The following is a 23,677-nucleotide window of genomic DNA, read 5'->3' on the forward strand; positions in this document are numbered from 1 at the left end:
TGAGTGTTTCTGAATTGCTTCATTTCAACTTAAAATAGTCCATGGACAAATTGGTAACCTTTTTACGTACGCAAATTAAACCAATGATTTACATATGAACGAAAAGAATTTATTAAACTAGATTGCACCTTCCATTACAATCGGTTCCGTGCTGTAATGGTCGTACTATGTCGAAAGTCGTAAAATCCAAAAATAAAGATGGCGACATATCACATTTTCTAGGGTTAGGCAGTAGATCTAAAATTAGACCCAAAAAAGGAGTGCAATGGCAGTGAGTGCAAAAAAAACGAGACACGACTTGTCAATTGCCGATGGACACGACACAGACGCAGACACAAGCACCAGTTTCAGAAGGAACATACCCTGAAGAAAACGATAACGCTCGACAGCGCGCAGAAGCTATCTCTACAAAGGGAGACAACCGACCGAGAACAACATCAAGAGGAGTAACCGAAGCAGAAAGTTCCTATCGGAGCCAGTCAGATGAAAATAAATACCATCACTCGAGAATCGCCGGTATTGCTGTCGGCTGAAACCTTTCTATAAGACTGACCTTTACGGTTCTAAGTTCGAAAAACGATAAGAGAATCCCTTAAAAGGATTTATTCACGCCTATGTCAAAACAGGGGAGGTAATGAGGCGTACGAAACAGCGAAAAACAGCTGGCAAGTGCGAGAGTTGTCTGCACTAGAAATAATTGGCCGAGAGCGTGTGAAGGATGAATGCCTCCAAAACTTCTGAATTTGAAAAGTCACAAACCTGCTTAATTTGTTTTTGTACCTATATAAAGCAAGAAAATCAATACATCATGGTTATGTGTTTTTAAAATAAACTTTTCAAACTTTACATCGGTGGACAAGAATACGTCGTGCTTCGATTTACACTTGGTATTTTTCAATATGTATTCGTACAGTAAAGGTTAAGGAGAATCTTGACGAAACCCTTCATCAAATATGTTACACATAATAAATAGCAACTATACATACTGGGCGCGTGTTAATTTCAGGCAGTACACTGATATGGAGACACGGACACCAACATTTCCAATTTTACCAGATAATTCCATCGTCTCACATCACATCTGGGGTTTATATATTGGTCCGTGTTTCAATCAACTCTCGTGTCAAGAGTTGAAATAAATGTTTTATACCCACAGTTGCACATAGCGGCCTCGGCCGGAATGACGGTCTGACATGCAATCTGTCCCGGGTGAAATAGATCACGGGGATTAATAACTCATGACCTATATTTGATTACATACGATCCTGAACGCAGGTGTATTAATTTTGTATGTAGATTTCAAGAGTTCGTGCTGTCTATCTATATATCTAAATGTTAACGTTCATAATGGTTAGGTATTTGAGCTTTTACGATAACAATATTGATAAAGTTGAGTGCACATATTATTATTATTTGTTTTATTATTATTGTATTAAGGGGGGGGGGGGGGGGGGGAGAGGGGGGGGGAGGGGCAAGGGTGGCCCAGTCGTCTAAGGCGCCGCGATTCGCTGTGCAGATTTGCGTCCCTTGGACACGCCAGAAACCTATGATTGTGGGTTCGAATCCCGGTTCGGCCCGATTATGTTTCTACGTTTGTCAGCACCATACCCGTGTTCGTGGGTTTCACCGAAGTGGTAAACGTCTGAGACCAACATCACTTCGGGCTATCCTCCCACATTGAGCTGACACGCCGTGATATAACTGCAATACTTTTAAAAGCGGCGTTAAACCCAACTCACTCACTCACTATTGTATTAAGGACTTGTTTTTGTTGCAACGATGATTACAATAATAATGATAAACCAACTTGTTGATAAAAAAATCTCTATGATGATGATGATGATGTTGATGATGACCGTAAAGCCATCTTTGATACTGTTTCTGAGTTCGGGACGAAAATAGATCCAGTAAGAGTGATAAATGTGTTATTCTTAATATACAGCAACGCGGCTTGGGCCTGATGGGTTGATTACTTGTATATTAAATTCAATAATCGCTTCAACGCCCATCAACAAATCTCAATCTACACCGGCCAACCATTGGGTCTGTCGACTCATAAGAAACACAACCGCTTCTAGTTCCACGCATCACTTCCTTTACCAAAAATACTCATTTCCTGAAAACTAATTGCAGCCTAAATACCAAATTAAATCCCCGAGTTAGCCCCGGAAGAAAGAACAACAAAAATCACTCCGAGATCTATCCAACTGATGTGGTGCATTGAAGCGTGACATTCGATTCTTGCCTTATTGCTGCAGGCTATAGGCATGAAATCGACAAGCTGTCATTTTGACAGGTCTATGTGCATCGCCCGAGGCATGTGGGCGGAAGGTATCACTCTCTACAAGAGCGTACAATATTAGGTGTGAGCCTCATAGTGGACTATCTTCTGCAGATACTGATGAAATATGCATAGTCATAATCAAACGTATTCCCAGGAGCTATTGTTCTACGATATCTAATTCACTTTGATATTCGGTTTCTGTTTACCGAGATGTCTATAGCTTTGTAATGAGCTATATGTACCGGTGGGGGTGTTACAGAAGAGTCGGATATATATGGCCTGGAAGAACAGAAGGGAACCTGAATCAGTTTCAGCAACGACAACATAAACACATTGCGAGAATTTATGTACTTTATGAAAGCTTTGTAAGACCAAATAACGTTTACTAAAACTTAAAATCCTTAAATTATGAGAACGAAAGGTATTTTGACGTAACATATCTTGGCTATACTAAAAAGGGAATTTGATATTCGGATTAATTTTTATAGGAGATTTCGTGAACTCGACATCCCGGAAGTCGTTATTTGTGTTACTCTTGGTGTTACTCTACCATGACTGTTGCATATGTATACTTCATGAAAACAAAACAATCGTTGAATACACAAAGCCATTTAGAAAGTGGTCAAATGTAACAAATGTCATATTTGGGATAACACTTTCTTAAGAAAGTACAGATTCTTGGACTTTCTTTTCGTAGGTTTTTGTTTCGTACTCAACCCCAAAAAGTACGATAATCTGTACTTTATTAAAAAAGTCTTATCCCAAATATAACATTTGTTAAAACCAATCTAGATTTGTCTACAATTCTGAGAAATTTTATTATGCCAAAAAGAGTTCATATGTTACAAGGCAAACTTTATCATTTGAACTGCAAGTATACTGACCCTTTATAATGTCTAAAACTGCAACAACAGTACCGTTGATATGACAGGCAGAAATCTTGAACATTATAATTCACATGGTTATATATTAAGCACTTAAGTATATTGAAGACGATAAGCTAAATTAACATCCTCACCAAATCTAGACATGGTACCTCTATGCGTTGAACTCCGAACACCAGTAGGGGGCGCCTTTGAAGTAGTCTTCATACTGTTATAGCGGCTATCCAATCGGTGTTCAGACATCGACACATAATTTGATGACGTAACAGATGACTGTGCACAAATTATCACCAAATTAACTTACAGAGGATAAAAGACGCACACTGCTTCTATATGTCTTACTAATTAGCTTTAGGTGTCTTTGAAACAAGGAACAAGTACTACTGGAGCCACCACTAGCCTTATCTCGTATTTTAAACGCCCGATTAGGGTGAACCCGTACCACGTGATCAGATTACTTCACGAGATTGGCACCGCCACGTGCAAAGATGCCAGGATTGAATATCAATCCGCGACGTGTGGTCACTGCAGGTCACTGAATGGACGTCTTTCATCTGCAAGGAAAGTGAAACTTTGGCCTGACCTTTACCAAAACATAGTGAGATGGTTGCTGGGTCCTAATGAATATCCCCCCATGTGGCACCCAAGACGCTAACGCGAACTCTTTGATAGAAAGGCTACATTGAAGTGGGTAGTTTCGAAAGCCACACGAAACAATTCGACGTTTTTAAAGCTCAAAGAACGTAAATTACACGAGAGTTGCACATTCGTTCCTTCAGATTTCTTAAAGCAGGAGGTCCTTGCGGTGAGTTGCGAGGGGAACTGACGTGGCAGGTGCCCGTGAGGGTCCTATTGACACTGGCATTCGCACAACAGACATGTAAGGATGAACTTTAACCTTAAACGTTTCTACTGTGAGAGATATGCAAAGCATGTACCTAACTCTACACATGGCCATAGGTTTGGTGAATGAATTCGATATAGTTTTACTCTTAACAACTAACATGTTCAGGATAGGGAGTATGTTTGGAGTGTTATACATTGTACACATGAATATAAGATAAGACATACCCGAGTAAGGGTCTATGAATAAACTGGCACAAAAACCAATAGTGCTCCTTTCCAAAAAGCGATCTTAACACTAAGACGATCTTAATATTTATATAGACTGAGACAAGTCTATAATAAGTAACAGGTCTATCTAACATGGTGACCCCCTGGGAATCGGAAATTGTGACGTTTTTCATCTTATATTTCGCACTTGTATACTTCGAAAAGTGAAATGTGTCTTAATACTATTTTTAGTGTGTTTGTTTTTTATATACTTAAAGTTATTTTTCAGTGGAATATCCCTTTATGAATACTTTTCTTCGCTACCTTCTAATATAAACTTAAAGAAAATTTCAGAGACAACGTGGTTCAGACAAGTACTTTTACAACGAAAGCCAAGAACCCTGACTGAATATAAAACGTAGGCAGACTCTTCATAATTATTATAGATTTATGTAAACATATTCTTCAACGCTCAGGGATCATTGGGTTCCCACGATGCAATGTCGTTCCATCCAGTGTAAAAGAGCAACGTCGCTCAACAGTGCGAATTAGTCATACGGAAAGTAGTGTCAACTTACACTAGGATTCCAGTGTAATCTAAGGTTCTTGGCCAAAAAAGTCGTTAGGAGCAACTAAAACTAAATAAGATACCGACCAAAAAGAAAATTTCATGCTTTGAATCTTTGAACCCCTTCAATCACGCCAGCTGAACGATTCATTACGGCGAGAACGCCAACCCTTAAATTACGTGCCAATGTCCAACTACTGGTCACCATCCCACGACCGCAGTCTTTGACCAGTGTAACCCAATCGGGGTCGTTTTGCGGGTGGATTAAGCCGTGTCGCGGGGGTTAGCTTACTAATCTCCAGTTTCCCCACGGAGGTCACATCTTAACCCAACCCCTCAATTTGTATTTGTATCTTTCCTGAACTACAATGATCCCGTCACAGAACCATCATACATCTTTCTCCGCTGTGTGATTCGCGGCCGTTTGAAATTGACAACGTGCTATTGACAACAACGTGTTTTGCGATGTCGACGTGACATCGCAGCCCCAGTGGTGCGTATTTCAGTCAGCTGCGATCACATCAAACATTAAATGTTAGTTTCTGGTATTGTTATGTGAGGCGAGAAATGCACAACCTGTTATTAGCAAAATAAAGAAATCTGTCACGTGTCTAACATGATTTTACAGAGAAGTGCTTGCTTGCAATTAAACCAACGAAATGTCACCCGAAAATGATATGTGCATCGTCAGGCTGGTGAATGATATCTGCAAATATTTAGTGCGTTTGCTGAACGTGGCTGTACAAGAAATTCTGAGTTATGGATATTTTTTGTGATATCAAATCGATTGTATAAACCCAAACCACAGTATATAATCATCGGCATAGCACACCCCAACATGAATACTTTGCATGTGTACGTCTTTATCACCAGGACATCAGACGGGGCACAGATCAAACAAATATTTGCATCTAAATATATTTGAAATATAATATGAAATTGATATGATTTCCAATCCACAAGAGAAGTGATGAAGTAGGTTTCTGAGCTCATGTAGTTCAAGACATTCATCATACCTTGTGTATACGTATAACGTCTTATCGAATTTCCTGTTTTAAACATATTTCATTCCACAATTTGCAGGAAAATGATACGTTAATAAGCAAAATATTCTTCTGTGAAAACCCCTCCAGGACCATAGGAATGAGAAAGGTCGGTGGTTCGTTCCTGGGCCGTGTGGTATCAGTAGACGTTAAAAGATTATACATGTTGTTATCCTGTCGGGGGCTCGGCATTAAGTAGATAAACATGAGTCACACACACACACACGCACACACGCACACTCACACACACACACACACCTGGTAAGGTGTCTGACAAGGTTCAATGGCAGTTACCTCTGTGTAAATACATCTCGGACAATAACATCTGATTACATCTGATTAAAATACATGTTCCTGTGACACTACTGATTTTCTGTTTTGACCAACAAGCATCTAATAAGCACTGAGCAGACTTTAAGGACACTCGTTACAACGATGTGGGAGATGAGAAAAACGACATTTCTACATGTATACAGAGACGTTGATGAGTGGGTTGGGCCTTAAGGCAGCCATAATCACATGATACCAAATATCACGAAGAGAGACGGCCACAATGACATTCAGAAATTGAATATATACCGCGAACTCGCAGAAAGTGGTTTCATGGTTTGGGAGTGAAACGTAAGTTTCAAAACGTGAGGGGAGGTCGGGTAGCCTAGTGGTTAAAGCGTTCGCTCGTCACGCCGAAGACCCGGGTTCGATTCCCGACATGGGTACAATGTGTGAAGCCTATTTCTGGTGTTCCCCGTCGTGATATTGCTGGAATATTGCTAAAAGCAGCGTAAAACTGTACTCACTCACTCAAAACGTGAAATATTAAAACGTATTTCAACTAAAGTCCCCAGTGAGAATTCCAGGATAGAATTGGTCGCCTGGAACTTGTGGCGCTAAATGGACAGACTCGGTGACCACATGAAGGTTGATAGCTTGGGACGTTGATCATAGCATTAATGTGAAGATCCGGGGTAGAATACGTTCTCAGCAACCCATGCTTGCCGTAAAAGGCGACTAGGCTTGTTGTATGCGGCGACTAACTGGGATCCGGTGGTCAGGCTCGCTGACTTGGTTGTTGCATGTCAGCATATCCCAATAGATTGATATCCATGTCAATCACTGGATTGTCTGGTCCAGACTCGATTATTTACAGACCGCCGTCATATAGCTGGAATATTGCTGAGTGCGGCGTTAAACAACAAACAAACCAGAGAATAAATTTAATTATAAGATTGTCTAGTCCAGGCGCCAATGTATCTGGGAATTAAATGTCAAACAAACATATAACTCAAAAACATATTTTTCATCAACACCCATTCGTTATTATCCGAGTGATGAGGTTAAAGGAATAGCAAGATGTCACTGTACTTCAAAACCCGAACCTAATGTACTCGTGTTTTTCGCCGAGTACCGCAACTGTCAGTGCGGTGAGTGCACGCAATACGTATTTAAAAGCCAAAGGAAAATAATATGCGTGATTTCATTACAAGAAATGGTTTTACCAGAGATTTAAAAGTTAACTGCGCCCACGACAGGCGGGGTATTTGAGGCCATAACCACAACATGGGCCATTAATTGTTTACAAGAACCTGCCGCGGTTGTACGAACAGAAGGTGTCGTATGCCACGTCAATCACATTGTCAGTTCATGCAGAAAGTGCGTTGAAATGTACAACAAGTGTCAGTTACATGATTGACATGCTCACTGCACCGTGTGCCTCGTTACATAAGGTCTAATTACACGTGTATATTTCATTAGTAACAGCCTGGGCATGATATTGGCTGCTGACGGGGGTAACGGGGATGACAAGAGTTGTTAATGTCGGATTCTAAATAATATATTTGGTTCAGGGACGGGGCGAAGTATCAACGCTTGAAGCCCATTAAGCAAATAAACATGTTATTCAAGTTGTGTGAAATACATTATCAAATCATAAAATGGCCCGTGTGTTCTAATGTGATATTTGACATGAAACGCAATTTGATATATACAGAAACTTGCCTTGAGTTTATTAAAACTGAATGTTTTGGAGTTATTTAATGCCCCAATTTTCTCCAGTCATTACGAGCCATAGTTAGTCGCTGAGGGCGTTGTCAATTATGGTGGTTGCGTTTAGTTCAACATATGGGTTTAATCACCCCTATTCGTACCTTCGCATATGATAACCAGGATAGAGTCAAAGCCGGACTCAAACCGAGTAGAGCGAACACATGAAACACGTTGCCACAGACTAAACGTTGATGTCCCAAATACACACCAGTGTGGACGCGTTTTTCTGGATTATCCGACTTGTCATGACTAAACAGTGGTATGCATGGTCACATCATGCGCCATGTCAATGTTCACTGCTTTTTTCTAAAACAAGTCCTTGACAAATGAATCGAGCACATCTACAGGCAAACTCTAGCATCCAGATGGCCTAGCCTACAAATCAATAGCAATATATAATTCGATTTACCTTTCTGATTGTCCAAATGAGCTAACGACTTTCAGGCACCTGGTTCCAATGGAATGGTAATGGTTCTGTCGAATACCAGATTAAAACGGATTCCAGATGATACGTCTACTACAACTGGTTACAATCTTCACAAAGCACCTGACTGCTGTGTATTTTAAGCAGTTTCACCTGCGTCGCACGTGGCTGATATCAACATGTGACAGCAATATGTCAATTTGATTGAAATCTACACGGGCGGAAGGACTGACTATCGCTAATTTGCAAAAAGCCTCTGTTTTTGAAGATTGACTCATAACAAAGAGATATTTCGTCAATTCAGCCATATCGTTGCCTGTTAATTGCTCAATTTAAATGTCAACGTAATATCTAAGATCAATATGTCATTTCATAAACTCATTTGTACAGGTTTCATTGATTTCATGTCGTCATGTTTCATTGTTGGATTTGAAATGTAGCTGTTGACACTTATCTCAAAAACAACAATCAGTAACAATTTGTTGAGTTGTAAAAACATGTCCGACTGTATATGCGATACTTTACCATTTACAGCATAACATGTCTCCGATACGATATTTAAATATGTCCTGTCTAATGTATTTATATCATCTAGGATTTCAGCACGTAAGTTTTAGTGCAGATAGGAAATTCTCCACGAAGCCGGGTCCGCAAGGGTGCCATTAAAGATGGCTTTAGTCGATATTTCTGTCATAACTTGGACCTCATCACCACAAATACCTAGAAATCAATGTTAGCCAGTCGCAGTATGAGCAACCCTAGACGCCATAAACTTAAGGCGTCTCTTTCAACAACTTTCATGCCCTTCAAAAATTAATCAAATTTTCTCACCACTCAAACGAAGCAGCTGACTAGCCCTCTCTCCCGTGGCATGAATGCCTGCACATCCAAGCACTGACCGACCGACTTTATTAAGCTGACCAACAATGACCACTCTCCCGCATCCTTTATTATCGCTTTCTCAAGGCTCTCAAAGGTCCGATCGGTCAAGGGAATGTCCGGTCATTTTACCGACGCACAGAATTGTGAAACGCTCTCAGCGATCCATTCCATTGGAAATCCAGATCCGGAGCTTAGAACACCACTGGGGCAATGTCAGTCTTGCTATTCGTCCAACGGTCTAATGATTATCTTAATAGATCTTAATAAAATCGCCGTGTTTTCTGGCGCGCCGGTGATAAAAGCCGTGTTTTGGAATACTTTCCTTCTATCGATTTGTTTTCCTCAGCGTCTTCTTAATTAATGGGCCTGGTCAAGCATAAATCGTTCCATGTTTCCATTCCGATAACAACAAACTCGGCTCCGGAACGACCTTGTGCAATACATTCATTTTGTTTATATCTGTCGCGTCAATCAATGTCAATCAAAACACATGTGTATCAATAATAAACCCAGTACTCGTCCCGACTTACTATTCCGCTTCATCATAACATCAGTCTGACCTACATCTGCATATATATTAATTATTAATTATTTGTATTAGTAACAATTGAATCCTTGCCAGCTGTTTTGCGTAAGTTCTTCATCAATACCGACATATTTTTAATAACGTTCCAGAACACTATATGCACTTATCTCAATTTCAATTAAAACATCTGTATAATATATGCTATTTAAAAAGCAATATTGCAATGCTTCAATTCAATAGTTTCGCCTAAGGCAGTTTTAGGCAATATTAATATTCCCGTTTTGACACGCAATTTACATACAATAATTAAGTCCAACGTCCTGAACCAACACTAGCGAGAGGACATTTCAAACGTCCAGAGACAACGTCAATTACATAGCTCATTGCTGACACCTCTCCGAAATTAAAACAAAATAAACAAGGCCATAATACAATCCTGCAGTCAGGGGCTGTCCAGCCTGACCAGACTGTTTGTTGTTTGTGGTCAGTCTCGGACATTTGGGCTCCTCTTATCACTTCAGTGTTATTGAAGAGTCTAGTCATCCTAAGTCCTTTTATCTGCCATAGCCTAGAGATGTTGATTGACCGCTGGCCATTTTTCCTGAATGTGCCAGTGTTATCATAAAGCAAAACGTTTTAGATGTGTTTACAGACCTTAGGATGAATAGAAAACACACTCAAGCTGGTATTTAACCGTTGAAGCTTCCTGCCGCGTTGTCTTTAGTTAACGAAAGTTGACGTGGTATTTCTATCTATATTTCATATCCATCTATCCCAGTACTTGCAATCCGAACTACTTATCGCAAAATATTTGTTTCCAAATAATCTAGGCATTTTTTAAATTATCTTAGTTATTTAAACACATATTCTGGTATCGTGTTCTTACATGTATATTTTATCGAACATTATCAGGCATTCAGTTTATAGATTGGATATATTCGTATGTATTTCACTGTTTGAAATACCACATTAAGTTCAATCTCAAAAGGCAATTTTGAAATAAATAATTAAGCACACGTCCAAATAAAGTTACACTTTTACAAGAAATCTCTTAATTGAACGATAATGTCACTTGTAGTATTTCAAATGTATATTTCATCTATCCACCATGCTATTGATTACCTACATACATGTGTATGTTCACAAAAAAATAAATTTCATATTTTAATATCATGAAAGACAATATGTACCAATAATACAAGTAAAGTTTAAACAAATATATTCACTGACAATCATATAACTATATACCGGACAGGCAAGCAGTTATTAGAAATACTTTCCATCTGTTGGCTTGTCGTTCCGCTGCAGGGTAGATTTAGAAACATACGTTCTTTGTTTATATAGGGTTTACATGTTTTGACCACTTGATGCGCTGACCGGGTGAAGTTATTCTAGGTGGGAGGCGGGGGCAAGCACAACACAAGACAAATAAGCTTCACCATCTGCCGGCATGACGGGGAAGACGATAACATGCCTTCTTGTCCATCGAGGGAAAACTCTAGCAATAAATCAACTCAGGCAAGATTATGGAGTCCATTTATATACGGTTAAGACGGTTGGGGATTTTCTGACATCCAACACGAGCACGTAACTTTTTGAAATGATTTTCGTGGCCGTATGATGTTTCTTTGATGAAATATGCATCGACAAGTCTTGGGCTATCGAATGTACTATTAAGAACCGCTCTTTAACATGTTGCTCCCTCACGGTAGGGCGTGCGTCGCCAACGAACAGGAATGTTTAGCAAAGGGAAGCAAAGGTCAGCGTGTAAGACGCGAATCACTTAAAAAATAAATTTGGTTTCATCTAAAAAGGACTGGAATCATGTTCATTTTTGTAGGCAATGCCAACATTGTACTCACTAATAGGGTTAGATTTGTTAAATGTCAAGGCGACCTTCAAATTGGATTAGTCTTGTGTAAACCTCGAGTTAGAGACGGCATGTAAAATTATCACCCCCATGCTGTCAGTAAGTCTCAAGTGAAATGGGCGTCGGGTGTTAATGTAGTTGGATGAGCACTCTAGCCACAAGTCAGCAATCTGAGATATCGACAAGGTTTAAAATACATCAGCTGGGTGGTAAAGGCGAATGGAAATGAGAAAATTTGAAATTGACACCAGTACACTGCATTTGAACTAATAATTATCCTAGTGGTGCAGCTGTTGTTGCTTGCAACATACTGTTGTATATTGACCAAGTTCAATGCTAAACTTCAATAGCCTTTTAATTTTCAATATTCGTTGCTCTTAACACAAATTATCCTCAAAGTTGATCAATATTTCGAAATGACAGATTATTGTATTGGATATGGAACTTGAACTTATGATCAAAGTAAATATAATTGACTTAAACATTTTTTTAATAATGTGATAATTATAATTATGTTTAAAAAAACGAAGTTAAGGTTGTGTTGAGATGAAGCCTTTCACTTGGAATTTCAGTGCACATTGGCCTGAGGAAGACGATTCAGGTTTCACTACGTCTCACGTTGTTTTTTTCACGGACGGAATACGCAGTGGAACTACATGTAAGATAAAAGTTGTATAAATCACTCTGTCACCCTATGAAGGCGTCTGGAGTACAACCCCACAATTAACTTAAGTTTGCCTACTTCTAATCAAAGCTTTGGAGAGGTGGGCTGGGTAATCACGACAGACCAGCGAGCCGTGGATCAAACCTGCTTGTGAAATCTACAAGGAGCACTGAAATGAACACCATCCGTCTCAATCAGAGATGTGGAAAGCTCGAGAGAGTGACAGCAGCAATTGATTAGCCCTGCACGTGGATAGTGTCAGTTTCATATGAAATGCAATCCCATGCTGAATCTTCCGCATGAAATCCCAGTTTATCTAACAACGTTTCGTTACATCACCACATTGCTTATAAGAACATGCAAGTCTGACTATGTGTAATCGTTTGTATGCAAATGTAATAACAACATATGCGATCAATATGTATCAGGATTACTAAATAATGAAATGAGCCTATCATCTTATCGTACAGGTAGGAAGGTATACGAAATGTTTATTCAAAAGATGTTTTTCATGTAATCATATCATTACAAATGTAATCGTAATATATGATTGCATTACGCCTAGAAGATTAACGGGGGGAAATATCCTTTTGATAACGCACATCCTCCGTGTTAACGGTAGATCTATTTTATCTGGTCGTGGTGATTACTTTTGGATATGCAAGAAACGGAACGCTTATGATGGGTTTGTATAGGTTAAACAAATGTTGTTCTTAAAATAAACATGCATGCTTGACACTCTGTCGACTTGTATATAAACAGTTTGTTTATTTTATTACCGCCATCTGAGTGAGACGCTTTACCTGGGAATCACAACAGCAATCACACATCGTAAACACAGCTGGTGTGTGTGCACTGAAAAGAGAGCGGGGAAGAATGTGCAATGTACAACGCTGCTGTTGCTGTGGATCACAGCTGTTGTCAGTGTCTTGATATCGAGAACGTGGCAGTGAGTGACACTGTTATGCATTCCACGTGACTCTTGCTGTAGAGTTGCATCACTTGATAAGGATTGAGAGTGATTCCTATTTCATTGACGTGGCGCCTATTTCAGAACACTTGATATCGATACCATGGTGCGCAGTGTGACACTGGGTATTTCAATCAGACTTGGCATCTATTTCAGAACACTGTCACTTGATAAAGATATCTTGGCAGTAACCATTATTTGTTCATTTCAGTTTGGAGTGGCACTAATCTTAGAGCCCAGTGAGTTGATATCGACAACATGGAAATGTGACATTGACTTGTACAGTTGGGTCAGATGTGATTCTTATTTCAGATGCCCATGACTAATGGAATTAAGAATAATACATGTACAACGTCAATTACCTCCACTGCCCCTGTCTCGAATGTCCAGACAACGCCTCGCCGTGGCCAACGGGACGAACCCTCTGAACAGACCAATTCCAATTTCTTCCAAGAGTTCTTCACTTAATACAATTGAAGACACCCTAAACCATACACACTTTTCTGTCTCCAATGAAAATTGAAATGCAAAGCTCTTTGTTTTCTTAATCAATAACTCGCTAATTTGAGTCGCCATAACACCGCCTTGTATCCAACTTGTCATTTTCAATTTTCGACTTCACACTTCTTGATTAAAATTGCCCCCCTGAGCATTGTCGTGACCCCCCAACCAAACCCACTCCCCCAGAGAGTCCAAATCAGGAGTCAGGAATGCCCACAGCATCTGTCTAGGTTACGGCAGCGGTACGGTAACAACAGCCTGGATTAAGTACGTCACTAAACACCGATGTGACGCAATGCAAGGGGCTGTGCTTAGTTTTAGACAAAGCGAAAGATCGGTTGTGACAAAAACAGTTTTTGGTAACTGATATGCTGAACTTGAACATCAACTGAAGATGGTTACTCGTATCCTTATAACTATACGTGTTCCAAACCAGTTGTCAAAGCGGTTTTTATAACATGTTTAAGTCCAGGCATGTGTATATAGACTATAGAATTACCTATCACTGGTCCAGCATACATACTGAACTTAACCATATCCGTTTTGACCATATGTGTATGCATGACAGTGTGCTGGGTCCACAACAACTAATTGTTCTACTTTCAGCAGAGATTTATTTTGATTATGGAAATTGTTTTGTCGCTGTTAAGCTCACCTGAACCCGAATCAACTTTCTGCAAAAGATTCTCTACTACGACTACGTCGGTCACGACAAACGTCATTGCTTTCTTTGTTAGCCATCGGTCACTCATTGGTCAAGCCATTGGTCGCAGAATTCAAAGACAATCAAAATCAGAATAAAGTAACAATATAATTCTATGGTATTACCTCTTTTCGACGGCATTAAGGCGAGAATAGGTCTCTAATACTAATCCTCTCCAGGCAAGGCACGCTGCCTGTCCACAAAACAATACCCCTGACCCCCAGGCCTCATTTCCCATACCCCCTGGCCTTTTTACCCGATACCTGGCATCTTAACCCGGGATTACCCTTCCTAAACTGACCACTGACCACAGTTTGAGATTCCATAAGATAACATTAACCGCAAATTCTGCATGCCGATGAATAGACGATGTCTCTATGTGAACCATGTTTGGTTAGTCTTGCTATTGAACTCGACACGCATCTCATTACCACCCCAGCAGGGGCCTAGACCCCTATAATAGAGTATGGTAAGATCCTATTATGTGGTCAGTGCATGGTCAAGGTAATCCGGCCCACTGGACACCTTGTATGTAACGTATAGACCACCTGGGGAGAGGGTATCTTCAAGTCATGTTGGACAGTAGGCAATGGCCTCTTTGCATGTTAGGGATAAATTGTAAGTCAGTGGCCATACGGGAGAGTCAATGTTATAGTGTTTATGATCTATGCGAGATAATACATAGTTGACGTTGTTATATGAACTTGGAAGTTATCTACAGGCCTGACTTAATGGGTGATATGGAGATCCATCGACATTCATGAGCTGTTGGTAATAAAGAGTGAGTGAGTATGGTTTTCCGCCGCTTTTAGCAATATTCCAGCAATATCACAGCGGGAGACACTAGAAATGGACTTCACACATTGTACCCATGTCGGGATTCGAACCCGGGTCTTCGGCGTGACGAGCGAACGCTTTAACCACTAGGCTACCCGACCGCCCCTGGTAATAAAGAGCAAACCATATGAATTTACCGACGCGTACATCGTGCAAAGATGCAATATATTTCAGTTATGGGCAGATTTCAAAGAGGAATGTTAAAAACGGCTTAATCTCTTCCACTGCATAAATAATATACGTATAAGAACTTTGATAACGAAGAAGTTAATGGGTACCCGTAAGACGTATTCATTATTCAGACCAAAGAGAGGCCGATATTTAAATAGAGTGTACTCTCCTTCTATCAATGAATGAATTCAAGAATATGTGACCTTGGGCTGTTTATCACCGTCACCATCATCATAATTATCGCTGTTGTCACTATAATGATTATTATCACCGTCGTCATCATCATTATGATTATTTTCATTATTGTGTTGTTGATACCATCAACAATTTCATCATGAATAATAATATTCATTTTCACTATCATTCACGTTGCATCCGAATATCAGTGTTGTGAGAAACTATACCTTCCGAGGCTCGAGGCAATGACACAGCTTGGTAAATAGTACTTACAATGACATCACCCCACTGTGGACCTCGTTACAGGGGTGACAGGTGAAGGGGGGGAATTAGCAACAGTGTTACACCTTGATAATTATCTGTATTTAGAATAAGTAACTGTTACCTACGTGACAACTCGACAGGATGACCGTCAGACGTAATCCTGGAATACTGTCATCGCGTCTGAGTGGTTTGCCTTTAGATAAGATAAGACACAATGATAACAGGGTCGCGGATAACGACATCGTCTGCATCAACGTGAGTTACAGCATCTGGACAGTGATGACCAACAGCGACATCCCCGGGGAGGTGCTGACCGATGACCAGCGTAATCTTTGATTTGAGGGACACTCGGCCGACAAGTGTCTCTTGATAAGCCATTTCAGCCTCCAGGCGCAAGGGGAAAATGACATCGGATTGGCGACTGTATTTCAATACCGTTATATCAGGCGAGGCTCGGTTTTATAGCAGTAAATTCGAAAATAATTACCACTGAGATTTATTTTTTCACAGCTGATGCTGCAACTCAGAGATGAGGTTCTGGTTTGTCAATCACCACGATGCTGAAGTACTGCATCCGAAATAAATATTGAACAAAACAGTAAGGACATAAACATAAACATAAACATAAACTTATATACGTTACGCGGCCATTACATCCCTGTCAATTGCCCAGCGCTGGATATAGACAGAACCAGATCGAAGAGTTGTCTATCCTAACGCGTGTTTTATTCAGAACATATCGAAGCCCAGGCAACATCTCAGAAATTCACTCTTCTTGGTTGGCGTCAATCATAATCATGTCAAATTCCCTTTCATCGACAGACATACGTCTGTATATACGCTATAATTTTAGTGTTAAGAGTATTACTGGCTTCCTTGAGGTCGTGAAGTCTATGATGGTGGTCAAAGTGGAATTGTTCTCTGCATGGTTACAATCAAATTAACGCGAAATTGATGACCTTCTACATCGGAAGTAGAAACCCAGAACAACCAACCGTCTTCATCTGGTCAAGGGGCTGTGAAATGACCCATCTGCCTATGGCCATAGTACGATAAAGTAACCCGAAGCTCAAGTAGTGAAATGGCCCCATTACGTCCGTCCATCTAGAGGCCAATCTTCATAGGATCTGGATATTCCTTTTATGATTGACAGGATCCGGTGGACATATTTATGACCCATTCAGTTTTGAAAGTATTGAAACGAGAACATGTTGACGCCGGCATAAAACGGCGAGTTATAGCTAATTAAGAGATGTTTGGTCTCGAAAATTACACCCTTCCGTTTGTCCCATATGCAGGTGGACAAAATATTATTGTTCGAGCCTCCGAGGTCAGTGGTCATCAAAGTCCACTCTAAATCTCACTAAGGGTCAGCTGGTCAGACTACAGAGGCAGGAAAGGCCTATGAAAGAGACGTGTGATTTACATTATCCTCCCAAAACGAGCTCTTGTCACCTGGCAAGCAATCGACACGCACTTGACATGATTGAAGTTTTCTTAGTTATTGTTGAAATGCGAATTGGAAGTGATTAGATGCAATCACTGCGTTTTGACACTCCGTTTCACGTTTTTATTCAAAGGTTTATTGAAATGAAACGTGTTACACATAAAATATTTAACTAACATTTGATTTATTAACAGAATTGAAACATTTAGAAGAATTATCAATTATTGATATAGTCGGAAACGCAACGTACAGGGTATCGTTTTTCAAACTTAAATCGATCGTTATTTGATGTGATCGCATTAAAATGTCCTAATTGTTGTCTTTATTATTGAACATCTTCAAATTGTGATACTTCTACTAATATCGATTTATGAGAAAACACAAATGCTTTATATATTGGTATAATCTTGACTTAGGACCATAGTTCATTCGTCAAGATCATGATAGCAGTTAAAACCATATCGAAACATTAACGAATCTACATTATGTATTAGAGAGCGTGTCATTAAAAGCAATTCAATACGTATGAAAATGAATAGCACAAATGTATAATATATTTTGGTTCATATATATGACATAACAAGATGCATTATTATGCAGACTATTTCATCAGCGCACACATCCTACCCTATATTAATCGAGAACGTCAACAGCATGGTTATTAGGTATACGGTATCATACATAGTCTCTCATAATATTATCACTGAATACCACACACCATTCCGCTGGCAACATGTTATGAAATTCATCATTTTCGAAATGCCATACATGCCCAGTAAACGACACAAAAACATCTGATCACCCACATGCTCCCTGTTTGCTTGTAAATTCCATCCTCAGCAACTTAAGACCTGATAGTGTCTGTGACAGATCATACCGACTCTGACATTGACAGCATAGTCTTAAAACGTCAGCCGCAGAACAATGGTATGCAAAGCGGAAAATCGCCATGTAGGTTTTAAGTATTTATGCCATTTTGATCCCGGTGAAGACATAGCTTTGAATCACCAATAAAGTCAGTGTTATTCATCGCCTCCCTGAGTACCATCATCCTATGATCCATCCCTGTTTAAAGTTTTTTGAGGTACAATGGCGAACATAGCCATACTGGTGCAAACATCTCAATCTTCAACGCGTTAATATTTGGGTCGATAGAATAACAAGAGCGTGAAAATTGTACAATAAAACAAAACACTTTGTAGACGCGTTCACAACGGTGTGTTAATTGTCCATGTTTTGTTGTGCACACACAACGGAATTCCTGTTAAGAGTGCTTCAAGGAAAAGGAACCGATCGACCATCAGGCTTATAATTGCATGGGATTTGACTTCATAAGAAGTATCTCTGTTGTAATCAATATGGTTCTCTACCTAAGTCCCCAACCTCTTTGTTTAGTCTATCAGCGTTCTTACAAAGGCTCGAATATCCCCCAGATCCCCAGTTGACGGGAAAATGCTTCGCGGAAGTTACCCAGAGTTTATGTAATAGCTGGTGTCTGTTAACTTTCAGATAAGAGTTTTCATAATGTTTCCGGCTGATTCAATCACGCAAAAGATATACCAGTGCGAACTTCCGTTAAAGGGAAACAAAGTGTAAATAAAAACGCTAAACGTCTAATCATGATAAAACACACGGAAATAACCTTTAAAAAAGGTTGTGAGATAACAGGCTTGTTTCTTTAACATGAAAGATCTTATGTCAGTTTTGTTAATACATGCGTTATAAAAAAAACGCTATTCCTGCTTCTAATGTAATGTGTTAAAAGGTTTGTTTATTTTCATATCGAAATCGTAAATCGTTTCCGTTTAGCGTCTATTGTCCATCGCGCATGCTTAATGCTAAGAATTGATTATACAGCAAATCTAACGCGGCAGGTAGATTTATCAGGTGAAGGCATTGTGGTTGCACCTGTCTGACAGAAACCTGACACCGGGGAGATGTGATGTTACCTCACATCTTAATAAACACAAATCTCCAATACAAAGGCAGAATCGTATGTGATGTTCCATCCCACACATCATCAATCGTAATAGCGTTAAGTCTGTACAGGTGAGATAGGTGTTGATCAAAGGCACACTCACCTCAATATCAGCAGAAGCCAGTAACATACACTGTTTCCAGGTATGACAGCGTCCAGTGAAGAAATATATTATACTAGTCCTTTTTGAGTATTTCCTTTCACCACAGCTTCACGTAGTTAATCCTTTCTATCGGTATATCACTCTTCCGCAGTCGAACCAGCGAAGACACAACGGCTGGAATCGCATCAATTTTGCTTTCATCGCCGGGCCCTCTACACGATCGGCGTCTCGATATGACTGAGCTATCGATTGTACAAGCGCACAGTGAACAGAGAGCCAAACAACGGGTTTCCTACAAACTGGAGCCCTTCACTAGCCACATGGTGCAGGCTTCAATACGGAGGCCTACAAACTGATTTGCCTAGCTTCGCTTCACTTGGTTAGCTGGCTCGCGGGGGTAATATCCCTCGTCACGTGACCCGCCCGCTGCCTCCATTCTTGCCTCTTCACACTGGGGTATAGCGGGGATTATTTCGTTTCGGATGCTTCGCGGTTAGACTTCACATTTACCCGTATATAACTATTGATGTCGAGTTTGCAGCATTGGGTTGTGTCGCGTGGATGTCTTACGAAACAAAAGGATCACAAAACGGTAAAAGCGTTATATTCCGGAAGGGTAAACTGAGGAAGATTTCGGTGATCCCCCTCCTCGACCAGACGCTGGGGCAGATAAGGGGGAGGGGTGAAGCAGTCAGGGTGTCTGGCAATTTTACAGCGTAATTACCGTGAAGAAAACTATTAAAATGTTTATCGTCCATGCACAGGAACCCACTCTATGTCGTAATTAATATAAATGTTTCTGAGCGGTGTTCTGTAGTCCTGTGTTGTTAAGCGGCTGCCGCGTTTAAAAGTGTTGTCTTTTGTTCAAAGGGCGTTTACATTGTCCTCGTCGGAAAATTAGCAAATAAAAAATCCTTGATTGAAGATATTAAGATATTTGTCGAGTGAAATGAAACGGTACAAAAGCGTAACGTGGCAGGTTGTCTGGTTGCAGTGCTACTGACGTGACGATAATATGTTGTAGCATCAATTATCATCTGTTTATTTTCATCACAGAGACGTGATTATTCAATTTCCGAATGTAAAGCCATTTGGCAGACAAAGAACGCGGCCCTGTCATTGTTCAGAGAAAAGTAGTCATATTTTGTAAAAGTGTTCATAAAGAGATAATTTCTTCAAAAGTTCGCGGTGTAATTTGGTTAGGACAAGGGCCTGGTTAGGACGACAATGGCAATTATATTAGATTTGTTCATTGTAATGACTATATAACGATGTTTTCGATTAGCACGTGTCGATCGTCAGGTTTTATTCCTAATCTGTCCATCAGCCTCGACTGTTAATTTCCATTTTTCCATGCTCTATCATCCATCCATCCATCCATCACAGTGCATCCATCCCTACTACTTAAATATTTATGTCTCCAGCATCTTGCTATCTGTCTAATCCATTCATCTATCCAAAAATCAGCCACCTATCCCTTACCCAAAACCCACCCATCCACCCATCCATCCTACTCATCCATTCACACACACGTCCACCCACCTACCTACCTACCTACCAACCACTCATCTATCCATCCATTTAGCTAACTCGTCATTCTATTATCACTGTATATATCAATATTCTCTCTATCACTGTACATGTACCTGTCATCCATCCAGTCCATCAGCTATCTATCTCGTCGAACTATACATTGTATATATCAACGGTATGTCTACTCATATCTACATTGTATATATCAACGGTATGTCTACTCATATCTACATTGTATATATCAACGGTATGTCTACTCATATCTACATTGTATATATCAACGGTATGTCTACTCATATCTACATTGTATATATCAACGGTATGTCTACTCATATCTACATTGTGTATATCAACGGTATGTCTACTCATATCTACATTGTATATATCAACGGTCCGTCTACTCATATCTACATTGTATATATCAACGGTATGTCTACTCATATCTACATTGTATATATCAACGGTATATCTACTCATATCTACATTGTATATATCAACAGTATGTCTACTCATATCTACATTGTATATATCAACGGTATGTCTACAAACATCTACATTATATATATCAACGGTATATCTACAAACATCTACATTGTATATATCAACGGTATATCTACAAACATCTACATTGTATATATCAACGGTATATCTACAAACATCTTCATTGTATATATCAACGGTATAGCTACAGACATCTACATTGTATATATCAACGGTATATCTACGGACATCTACATTGCATATATATCAACGGTATATCTACAAAACATCTACATTGTAGATATCAACGGTATATCTACTAACATCTACATTGTATATATCAACGGTATATCTACAAACATCTACATTGTAGATATCAACGGTATATCTAAGAGCATCTACAAACTGTAAATTTTACTGGTATATCTATGGTCTCCTTTTTAAGCCAGTTATATAAATCTATATGTTATCTATCTACATCGCGTATTTTAAGCTATCTACATCACTTTGTGCAAGTATATGTACAGAGTTGTTTGGATAGAAACAGGCACGTTCAGAGATCTTTAAAGTCCATGCTATCTGTAATGCAATAAGACACAGCTACATGGATTATAATTCAACATATATTGTACGTATTCAAGATACAGCCGTCTCCACACACGTAGTATTGACAAGTATTGTAAAGAGTGAGTGAGTGAGTAGGATTTAACGCCGCTTTTAAAAGTATTCCAGTAATATCGCGGCGTGTCAGCTTAATATGGAAGGAAAGCCCGAAGTCATGCAGGTTTCAGACGTTTACCACTTCGGTGAAACCCATGATCTCGGGTATGGTGCTGACAAACCTAGAAACATATTTGGGGCGAACCAGGATTCGAACCCACAGTCATAGGTTTCTGGCGTGCCCAAGGGACGCAAATCTGCACAGCGAATCGCGGCCCCTTAGACGACTGGGCCACCCGTGCCCACCAGTCTAGTAAAGACTTACTCCCAACATTAAACATATTTAATTACCAGTCAATATGTTCAATAAATTCAAACCCGTGAACACGCTTGCAACATTACACATTGGTAGATACAAAAGAGATATCACGTCGAGTCGCCATTGTGATTGAACTCGATCGAAACAACATAAAATAATTCTTGAAAGTGTGTAGCCTCATTTCTCATTAGCGCACCATTATATCAACAAGCAAACACGTGCCCGAAACAGCTTTACACCGCCTAAATCGGATTTATTGGCTATAGTCGTGTCATAAAACCGCCGTAGGTATAAAATGATTGTAACAGGCAGAGCCAGTGTTTGTTTAATGTTTGTTTGTTATCATTTACCAGCGCGCCTCCACCCAACTATTTAACGTCACATAAATCGCTTCAGTGATTGGGAAAATATTTACCCCGTTGATTAAGGAGCTTGCACAAAGCCGGACGTGGATCGTTTTGTAGGGTTTAGCAAGAAAGTGGTTATTTCCCCAGGGTAAAACTTACAATCGCGTGTCTCTCATTAGCGTCATAAGAACTAGTCAGGTCGATCGATATAACAGTAAAAAGTGCCCCAATTAATTTATTTAAAAACTCGAAGTTTGACTTCTTCAAGTGTTTCTTAGTAAGATGTGACAGATCAGCTTGAGGTGATATGATGTACAAAACATCCCCCCTCCCTCAACGCCTTCACCCCCTAAATCCCCCCCCCCCCCCCCCCCCCCCCAATCGATGGATTACATGATTTAGGTTTTAATCTCCAAGGGATTAAGCTACCGTAAAGCGAGGTAAACACAGCCGTACCATGCAGAGGTGGCGATAGAGATATCCGTGAAAGAACACTAATGAATCGACAAAGATTGACGCACAGTATAAGGTGCAAAAATGACATTTTTGTCATGTGTGTCAATATTACTTGATCCCGCTGTTTGGAAAAAGAGTGTGAAGTTGATCACGTGACCTGACCCCCTGCGTTCTAACACAACCCTTCATGTCTGTAGATCTGGTGTGAAACCTTACAGCGTCGGCGCCGTGTCTGGCAAAGTAACAGACAACGTCGGCCATGGTGCGTTTCACCTACATAATTCATCATAATGCATTACGTTAAAAAGTTTAGAAAGTCCCATTGCATATGAATAATGGATAGAATGTCGGTTTAATACGCGTATGTGATGAGAAGTGTCTCAAACAGAAGTGAATTCACTTAATTCTTTCCTGTTGGTTACTAGTTAAATGTATTTAGTAGGAAAGTTACATTTGTCTGTGAATAAAGATAGTAACATCACCAAGTCTT

At 39.9% G+C, this 23,677-nt stretch overlaps 1 protein-coding gene across 2 annotated transcripts in view; it reads right to left on the reverse strand.

The window, feature by feature from the left end:
* The window catches only part of LOC124144482, a 77,160-nt gene extending 57,279 nt beyond the window's left edge, over positions 1-19,881 (reverse strand). The window contains exon 1 of one of the 2 annotated variants that reach the window (XM_046513899.2): positions 19,393-19,881. In XM_046513899.2, the coding sequence (XP_046369855.1) occupies positions 19,393-19,419 (27 nt within the window). In that variant the 5' untranslated portion in view covers positions 19,420-19,881. The remainder of the gene's footprint in view (positions 1-19,392) is intronic. The other variant, XM_046513917.2, reaches the window with a different exon arrangement.
* Between the last annotated feature and the right edge of the window lie 3,796 nt (positions 19,882-23,677).

This window comes from Haliotis rufescens, unplaced genomic scaffold (genome assembly GCF_023055435.1).
Source record: "Haliotis rufescens isolate VD_foot unplaced genomic scaffold, xgHalRufe1.0.p SCAF_3, whole genome shotgun sequence".
NCBI lineage: Eukaryota > Metazoa > Mollusca > Gastropoda > Lepetellida > Haliotidae > Haliotis > Haliotis rufescens.